This window comes from Phalaenopsis equestris, unplaced genomic scaffold (genome assembly GCF_001263595.1).
Source record: "Phalaenopsis equestris unplaced genomic scaffold, ASM126359v1 Scaffold000194, whole genome shotgun sequence".
NCBI classification, from domain to species: domain Eukaryota; kingdom Viridiplantae; phylum Streptophyta; class Magnoliopsida; order Asparagales; family Orchidaceae; genus Phalaenopsis; species Phalaenopsis equestris.
Window position 1 is genome coordinate 148,680 of NW_018164636.1, and position 10,245 is coordinate 158,924.

Genomic DNA, 10,245 nt, shown 5'->3' on the forward strand with positions numbered 1-10,245 from the left:
CTTTTTGATTTTCATCTTTAATACACTTTACTTGAGTTAAATCTTTACTTTTCTTTTCTCTTTGTTTTGCAAGTTTATACATATATTTTTCACTCTCCTTAGTATCTAATCTATTATAAATATCATTAAAAATAGAATTTTTAGCGTTAGCATCACAAATTGTTTTTTTAGACTCTCTGCGGATCGTTTGATATTTATCCCAGTTCTCTAAGCTTTTACATTTAAACTAGTTTTTATAACATAACTTCTTATATTATTTTTCTTGCACATTATTATTCCAGCACCAACTATTTTTATTTAAAGAAACTTTTTCTTTTGATTCTCCAATTGCATCTTTTGTTACTTGTTTAATAGTGTTTATTATTTTATCCCACATAACATTTGTTTTTTCATGAATATCTCAAATTTTGAAATCTTAAATTTTACTCATAAAAATAATTTTATTTGTGTCTTTTAAGTTTCTCATCTAATTCTACGATGATGAGTCCTAGTATTCTTTATTTTATAAGTCTTAATCTTAAAATCTAGAGCTAATAAACGATGTAGGGTACTTAAATTCTCACTTGGAATGACCTTACAATCTTTACAATCACGACGATCTCTTCTTCTCATAAGAAAATAATCAATTTGTGTTTTATTAGATCCACTCTTATAACTAATAAGATGATCATCTCTTTTCTTGAATAAAGTATTAGTAATAACAAAATCATATGCTAAAGCAAAATTTAAAATAGTTCTACCTTCTTCATTAGTTACTCCAAAACCGTAGCCTCCATGAATATTTTTTAAGTCTTTTATCACTCTACCGATATGTCCATTTAAATCTCCTTCAATAAAAACTCCTCCTTCAAGAGGTATCATTTGTATCAAGTCTTCTAAGTCATTCTAAAATTTATTTTTAGACCCTGTATCTAAATCTGCTTGAGGAGCATAAGCACTTATAATATTAGAAATCATAGTATTAATGATAATCTTAAGGGCTATAATTCTATCTCCAACTCTATTAATTTTTATAACATTATCTTTCAAACTCTTATTTATAATTATACCTACACCATTTCTACTGTGACTCTTACCAGAATACCAAAGTTTAAAACTAAATTGTCAATCTCCTTAGCCTTTTCTCCAACCCATTTAGTTTTTGAATACATAAGATATTAATTTTTCTATGAATCATAATATCAATTAATTTCATTAATTTCATTAATTTACAATTGAGTACCTATATTCCAAGATCATATCATAATATTAGTTTCATTAGTTTCATGGACTAACTTCTTTACCCGCATTCGCCCGTAATGTGGGAACTCTTGCTTATTTAACACTACACCCGGGCGCCTGTGTAGCGACCCTTGCACACTTTTCACTGCATTTAGGCTATAAAGTGCGTTGCTTCCAGGGGACGCCCTAGCTCTTACACAATGATCAAAAGGATTCATATCATGATTTTTTTTCGAAAAAGTTTTACGCTGACTGTCGACTACGCAACGCAACCCTCCACTTTTCACATCTGGGCTTGGAACTAAAAATGACAGTGTTTTGCATTAACTGTGATACATTAATAAAAACATTGGCTAAACTATACTTCAGTATAAAATTTTAATTAAACTGCATTCAGTAAACAACCCTAAAATCTTTAAAGATCAAACATGGAGAGAATATTAATATAATTTATTTAAGCAAAATTTGCTTTAGGAGTTCATTGGATTTGAAGTTCCCACGAATTAATACTACTATTTCAGCAAGAAAATATGTGATGTCTTTAAGAAATTTAAGCTATATTCAAATGCAAAAATCTTGAATAATGCTAACTGGTTGTAACAAGAAAATTTGTACAACAAAATTATGCAGGGAAACTAGTTTATAGTTTGATAACAAAATTTTATACACATTGTGTTGAGGCCAAAATAATTGACATTTTAGTGGAGCATCAACATCAACATCTATATTAACATTTCGAAAATTGTAATTAATGAACTTAGGAACATGCCAATACTATGCCCAAATCAAAATAATTAAATATATTAATATCAGCATTAAAAATGGTAAGTTGCTAGTGTTAAATATGCATATAACTGTGGACCGCATGGGCCCACCTAGAATTTAGAAACTTGTGGGTCCATTTCTATATTTGAGGGGGTAAAATTATTTTCTTAATTATCCATTATTGCATTTTTTATTTCTTTTCTTCTTATTATGATGATTTGAATTTCCCTCCAATTATGAGGGAGAGTCTGAGATGTATATATTTGTAATTTGCTTGTATCAGTAATTTGAAAAGAAAAGCAGAGTTGTATAAATTTGTAATTTACATGTATTAGCAAGCTGAAAAAAAAAAGAAGAGAGTTTTTCCTCTCAAGAGTTCCACCTAAATTCCACATGGTTCCAATGATAGGGAACAAATCTAGATCTCGCTTCGGCCATCAGAATCCTCCCTGCAACCGCCAGCCAAAAGGTCCTCCATGACTCCGGCTCCCTCTCCCTGATGGATCGCAACCGCCGACTAGCCTGTAGACGTTTGCTACATTCGTAGGCTTTTGATGCCTTCTATTAGAGTTGTCGCAAGTTCCTTCAGCCACAAATATAAGGAATCCCGAGATTTTCCTCTCCAGTGGAAACACGACAGAAATTGTAATACAGTCCTCATGATTTTCTCTCTAGTGAAATGCAAAACCTACCAATGTACTCTATTTGCACAACAACCACATCATATCTCCAACACAAATCTCTTTCTAGCAAAAATCTTGTGTCAACGACAACAGTTTGTATAAATTATGTATCGGCGATGGATAATTTATCTCTCTAGGGGAATGTGTTGACAATAGATAATTTGTCTCTCTGGTAGAAATCCTTTGTCTGACAGTGAAACTCCTTCCCGTTGACACCTCAACATGACTAAACACAGCATGAAAGCTACTTCATCTTCAAAAGTTGCTTCTAAACCCGAATCTAGGAATTTTGATTTTGCAGCATCTGGAATCTTTTCCCTCACCACCAATCACAAACTACATGGTAACAATTTCCTCCAATGGTCTCAATCTGTGTTCATGTACATCAGTGAAAAAGAAAAAGATGATCATTTTACTGAGAAAAATTCTGCACCAAAAATTAATGATACTAAACATCAGACATGAAAGATTGAAGATCATATGATCCTGTTATGGCTTGTCAACTCCATGGCCACAAAAATTAGAGAAAACTTCCTTCTGTACAAAATGACAGAATAAATCTAAGATTACAAGTGAAACTGATTCAAGTGTTGACAACACCTCTGAGTTTTTTGACATTGAAATTAGATTGCATGACATGCGGCAATGTAAGTTAGATGTTACTTAATAATTCAATACTCTCTCTAGATATTGGCTCCAACTAGATATGTATGAAACATATACAAGAAAGTGCTCACAAGAACTCTGCTCTTTACAAAACCATTGTGAACGGAAAAGATTTTCTAGAACTCATCAAGGAACTAGATAAAGTCAGAGGAAGAATCATGGAACCAAACCTCTTCCATCAATTCGTGAAACCTTTGTTGAAGTTCAAAGGAAAAAGAGCAGGAAGAAACTCATGATAGCAAATAATCTCACTACATCAAATGTTGACAACTCGACTTTACTCTCACAAATCATTTTAAGATAACAAACAAAGGAGAAGCAGATCGTGGTGTGAACATTGCATGAAGCATGATCATCTGAAAAAGAAGTGATGGAAAATTTATGGAAAGCCACCAAATTGAAAGCTAGATAAAGTTAAAGGTGATTGGGAAAATCAAACAAACACAACATCAAAGAAAGAAAAGTCTCATGAACATAGTATATTAAGCAAGAAACAAGTTGAAGCTCTCCAAAGGCTTATAGGACAATATTTGGAGCCTTCTACCAACCTTCTAGCACATCAAGATATCATTTCATATGCTTTTGTTGCTCTCAATGGGAAGAATCAACATTAGATGGTGAACTTTGGAACATCTGATCACATGACAAGTGATATCACTTTTTTTTAATCCCTTCATTCTTGCAAACATTGTTGCAATTAAAACCGCTGATGACTCCCTCGCATCTGTATTAGGAAGAGAAAGTGTGAAACTCACAAAGGATATTATTTTTCAATCAGTGCCTTGCACGTGACATAAATTGTGTTTCTAAATTCACCATAATTTGTGTGAATTTTAGGTAATAGACTCGGGGGAGGTGATTAGCAATGTTGACATGCATCATAAACTTTATCAGCTCAATAGGACTCCCTCTTAAAAAGGACCGCCCCGCCATTCAAAATCCTTTTGATTCAACTCTTTTACCTGAGTCTGATTCTCATGAGAGTTGAGTTATGTTATGACATTTTCGCATTGGGCATCCTCATTTATATTATATTAAAAAAATTATATTTTCATTTGTTTATCAACAAAAAACTAGTTCTTATCAGCATTAAACTTGTCAACTTGCTAAGCATACTCGATAAGTGTACTCACACCTGAAATACAAACCAACACAACTCTTCTTCATGATTCATAGTGATATTCGAGGTCCCTTAAAATAAAATAAAATAAATTACAAATGAGATTGTAGTTTGTCACCTACATTGATGATCACACGTGAAGGAAAAATATAAAATTATTAGCATATTTAAAACCTTTCACATATTTGATACCTTCAACAAAATGATCCTCACCCAATTTTAAAGCAAAATTCATATTCTCAAACTAATATTGCACAAGACTACAACTCCACTCTCGACTTTATCTATCCAAAAAATGGCATCGTCAATATAAGATTGCATCGCCTTTATTCATCTACATCAACCACATCAGACCAAGCTTGATCTCAAGTCCATCAAATACATCTTTGTGAGGTACTACTCTTCATACAAAAAGAGGTATAAATGTTAGAAACACAAAAATTCTACGACTTCATGGATGTCTCCTTTGAAAATCAAACATATTACCAAAAAATTCACATTAAGGGGCTGAGTTGGAGCATGTATCAGATTTGGACTACCATTCAAGATAACCTAGTTACTTAGAGAAGAAAAAAAGCAAGTTGTGGCAAAAAGAAGCGCAGAATTTGAGTATCAAGTCAAGGCCCTAAGAATTTGTGAAAGGTTGGCTAAAGAAATTACTAGTTAGAGAACAAAAAAACTATTAAGTGTTCAAAGATAGTAATTACCATCAATATTTCAAAAAATCTGGTACATCATAATCGAACCAAACATATAGAGCTTCGCAGGCACTTCATATCTGAGAAGTTCAATGGAGGGGTTCTCCAACTAAAAAGTTATATTTCAACTCAATATTAGATTGTTGACATTCTTACCGAGGCACTTCCTCGGCACCATTTATTGATCTCAATAGCAAGTTTGGGATGCATGGCATAGACAACCCAACTTGAGGGAGAGTGAAGAAATGCATATAATCGTGGACCACATGGGCCCACCAACAATTTAAAAAATTGTGGGTTTGCTTCTATATTTGATGGGGAGAAGTTATTCTCCCTTAATTATCTATTACTGCATTTTTATTTCTTTACTTCTTATCATGGCAATCTAAATTTCCTTCGAATTGTATGAGGGTTAGTCTAGGTTGTATATATTTGTAATTTGTTGTATTAGTAAGATGAAAAAATTTTAGAGTTTTTTCTCCAAGAGTTCCTCCGAAAGTTGCAGAAATATTTTACTCATTAGAGTTCTGAACATAAATATAAGAAAATACAAAAATAATATAAATTTATGTCATGGATTCATAGCACAAGTGGATTCAAGATCCAACACAGTTGAGCATTATTTATCATATATGATAAAAAAATGGTTGAATGTTTCAATGATTAAAAAGAAAATATATTATAATTTTAGAAACATGACGATACTGTAGAAATAAAAGTCAGAAATTTCAACGCAAATGCAAAATGAAAACCACGTCTATCTCATCACTCCTAATGCATGATTTTGATAAAAAGAACAATTTTTCTTTTCCCAAGCACTGCAAGAGAACTACGCTACTACAAGGAAATCTAGAAGCTTTATCCTAGAGCTAAACTCTACAGCGTCTGCTGAACTAAGCTTCCCAAATTATGTTCATCTTGAACAGAAATTCAATATTCAAATTTACTATTTCCATGTAGAGATTGGTGATTTCGGAGGATCAGCAGACATGTATCCAAGATATTACAGCTCAAAACGGCAACAGCATGCATTACGCAAATAAAACTGAAACCTGTAAACAAAATGCACCTTCATACCACTTCTTTGGATGGCATGAGTTCTGCCATACGTTTGTAAAGCCACAGATTCTAATCTTCTCAAAAGCATTCACATTTTTCGCATCACCGCCAAAACAAAGAAAAAGGATACCAATACATACAATATGATCCCTTGATGTTCTGCTCAAACAAGAGCTTATACTTCCAGCCCAATGACTAAATTTACACAGGATTCACTTTTAAGAGTGTATGTCCTCCTATTTCAAGAATCTGTAACAAATCTACAAGCTATGCAACCTAAGGCGGAAGACTGGCTGTTAAGAAAATGAAAAATTAAAAATAAAAACTAATTTAATATGTTTATGGTTAGGGGAGGCAGAAGATTGTTGTTTTGAGTTTTAAGGTTAGGGTTTGGGAGAGAAGTCCTACTTCTCGAATTTCAGGTGCTTATCTTATGTGTTCTTGTTCGGCTAGTTTATATTTCAAACATAAAAAGTGTGTTCGTATTCGGCTCGTTTGCATAGTGAGCCAAACAAGAGGTGTTCGTGAATAAAGAGTCTTTTTGACAACCTTAATCACGCAGGGGTAGGATGTTAAGGGTTGAGGCAAGACACACACATACACACACATATATATAATTGATGAGTGGTATTTTGAGCCAAAGATGCATTTGATTCAGACTATAAAGTTCGATTTCTGGATCTAAGAAAGATGTCATTTATATATCGAACACAAAAAAGTGTTAATGTTTGACTTTTTAACTTAGCGAACGAATCGAACACAAGCTTCTTAACGAGCCGAATACGAGTTGTTCACGAACAACAAGCCATTTTGGCAGCCCTAGTTGGCACGGGGTTGCGTTGGTCGAGTTGGCCGACATGTTGTGATGACCTGCTAGGTGACCATATGAGGGATGAAGTTATCTATCATCATTGTATAAACCATAACATTACATCGAATAACTATATGGTGCAATCTCATTCACAGGCAATCATGTCATTGTGTTGGCTCCACTAACAATTATATAGGAAGTCTTACGTTGATTTACATCCACATGATTTTTTTAAGCATGTTATGGCCTACATTTTGTTCATGATAGGATGTTTCATAATTCCAAATACATCTGAATCACATGTTCGCTTAGCTTATTTACCATTATCGAGGATTTGAATGAATTTAGATGATATTTTTTAGGTGGCACAGTTCTAGCATATTTATATAGAGAATTTAATCCAGCTACCAAGCACACCCGTGTCCTGATTGGTGGATGTTTGCAATTGCTTTAAATGTGATATTGGAAGCACTTATATGTTAGTAGATCCACTCTTCATGTTCTGATTCCTCAAAAATTAATAGACAAGTAGCTCGGATTCATGTTCAAAATTATTTTCTCCATTTACCCCTAAACACTCTAATTTTTTAATTACATTCACCTCATTTGCTTAAATAACATGCCGGTAGAATGAAGAGTGGATACAGAAAGTGTTAGTTGTAAATACCATGATGTATATAGATGAATTTGATGGACTCAAAAAGAGTCAGGTATAATACTCATTTTTTTATTTAATCTCATATTCATGTCTTAAATATATATTAGCTAAATTTAATTTATAGTTTCATGCGCAATTTGGAAACTATATTTAGATGCAAATATAGTGTTTTACAAGACGTGCTTTGAGAACATAGATATTTGGACCGCTCGTGCTTTACTAATGAACTGTAAGCGTATCAGGTGACACCTTCCAGATCACGTTATGCGACAGTTTGTAAGCATTCAGCCTATAATCATTGAACCCATCAAAAAAGGTTTTCAAAGAGTCAATGGCCAAGGTAGAGTAGGAACTGACTGGGAGCAATATTACAATAAATATATCGAGATATGAAATAATCGTCGAGCATCATTTATTGTACCATTAAACCCACCACAAGAAGACCGAGAGGAAGAATTAGCTCATTATTTGCAGTGGTATGGCGCTTGGGCATCACTCTACTTAGCAAAGCATCCACCTCAGCCTCCTGATACCTATTACATGTGATCATCATGAGAGAGAATAGTGCTATGTATTTGCATTCTTTTATAGCAAGTACTATTTTTTTATTATAAAATACATAATAATAAAATAAGATTATCAATTATACAGCTAGATTACTTCATTCGTAGCAAGGACATCGCAAAAAGGTTTGGAGGGGATCGCAGTGCAAGTGGTAGTTCCATGAAACAATGTTATGACGAGATTATGGAACCATCATGCATAATTGAAGAATCAATTCACATTAATTATGTTGTATTTGATCGATTAGATGGACATAATTTTGAAGCACGTTCGTCTTATAGAACAGATGATAGACCGCAAGACCCCAGTAGATCAACCTTTGCAGTTCCACGTCGGTCGTCTTCCACTGCTGCTAGGTGATCAACGGAAGATGCTTCAAGGAGATCTTTGGTCAGCATAACACAAAGAACTTCGTCTCAAAAGTCACAAGAACAATAATATCCACAGGCATTTGCTTATTTCGACCAATCAGTATTTGTGAGACTTTCCAGCCATGCAAGATCATCCAGCTGAGCAGGATCCTCTGGCTATGCAATATCATTAACATATGAGATTTCATCATTTGACTTGCATTGGACAACCACTCCTGGTAGAAACTTGGATTTGCATTTTCAGAACATTCTCATGGTTGCGCTTATTTCTGATATAGACATTAATTTCAGTACACCACAATTTTCCTTTCCATCAAATCTTAACGAAAAAATTTACTGAATGTCATGAGATGCTATGAATGACACAATTGAAAACGATGATATTGAAGAAGAATTTCAAAAATATCAGTTGCGGCATCAACCACTATGACTACCGTCTCGAAATACACCGGGCTCAGGTGCTGCTCCACCCTGACGTAGAAGAAGATAGTATTTCTTTGTAAATATTATATTACGAATATATTTAAATATGAAATAAATTTTACGAATTTCATATTTTGTTAGTTAATTTAATTTGTTAAATTATATATATTTTAAAATAATTAAAAATTAATTACAATTTGTTAATTAATTAAAAATTGTAATATTTTAATTAATGTATATAATAATAACAATAATATTTATAATAATATTTAATATGTATTAATAAGATTATTATTTATAAGAAAATTTTAAAAAATAAAATAAAAGAAAAGACGACACATTTTATACACGCCCCCAACTTTCTCTTTTTTTTTTTTTTAAATCTATATATTAAGAGCTACTTTATATATTGGCCGTCATATAAATCCTAAATATCTCAAAAGAAGGAAAGCAAGAAACATGTCAAATCCAAGAAAATTCATAACAACAGCAAACTCACAACAAAAGAGAGGGAGCAGTATAGCGAGAAAGAGATCCGAAACAAGCACGGAAATGAAAGCCAAATTGAGGTATAACAATGCATCCAAAGCAAAAGAAACAAACCAGATGAACTACAGTGCAGGGCAGAACCAGCAACCAAAGAAGCGGTAGACAAAATGAGGTGAAACTACGGAACAGTTGTTAAAATTAGAGCTCTTTAGTAGCAGGATTTACGATCAATCCTTTCAAAAGTTTGTAGTGACCAAAATAAATACTAAGTTCATTTCAATCCCGTTTTACCTCCTTTGTTTTCGCTGTAAATTCCGGATATATTGTAGTTCGACCAATGTAAGTAAATGGAAGATCACCTTGCAGGCTCCACGCAAAATCTTAGAAAATCGATCGATCCAGTTGATGCAGCGAGCTCCCAAGCCGACTTCCGCTCTTCTTTTCGATTAGGGTTTCCGGTAAGACTGAGACCGGGGCGGAGCCGTGCGCTTGGGATAAAAAGTGTTTATAATTGAAATTTTTTTAAGAAAATTAACTTTATTAATAGTTAAATAAAATATTATTATTATTATTTAAGATTTAATTTTATTAAATATAAATGTTTAAGTTTAATTGGCTTTACAATATAGGAATTGGGAAATATTCTTTGATGACTTTCGCTTCGAAAATAACCACCATACCAAGTATTCAATAACCGAATAAATTTGTTGTATATAT

At 33.1% G+C, this 10,245-nt stretch overlaps 1 protein-coding gene across 7 annotated transcripts in view; it reads right to left on the minus strand.

Moving 5' to 3' along the window:
• Nucleotides 1-10,024, minus strand: part of LOC110022517 — a 13,539-nt gene extending 3,515 nt beyond the window's left edge. Inside the window, exons 1-2 of one of the 7 annotated variants that reach the window (XM_020721495.1) lie at nucleotides 9,888-10,024; nucleotides 8,103-8,214 (exon numbers count right to left, since the gene is read on the minus strand). In XM_020721495.1, the coding sequence (XP_020577154.1) occupies nucleotides 8,103-8,174 (72 nt within the window). In that variant the 5' untranslated portion in view covers nucleotides 8,175-8,214; nucleotides 9,888-10,024. Of the gene's footprint in view, nucleotides 1-8,102; nucleotides 8,215-8,464; nucleotides 9,076-9,819 lie in introns of those variants that run through there. The other 6 variants (XM_020721499.1, XM_020721497.1, XM_020721498.1 and 3 more) reach the window with 6 other exon arrangements.
• Nucleotides 10,025-10,245: the final 221 nt, after the last annotated feature.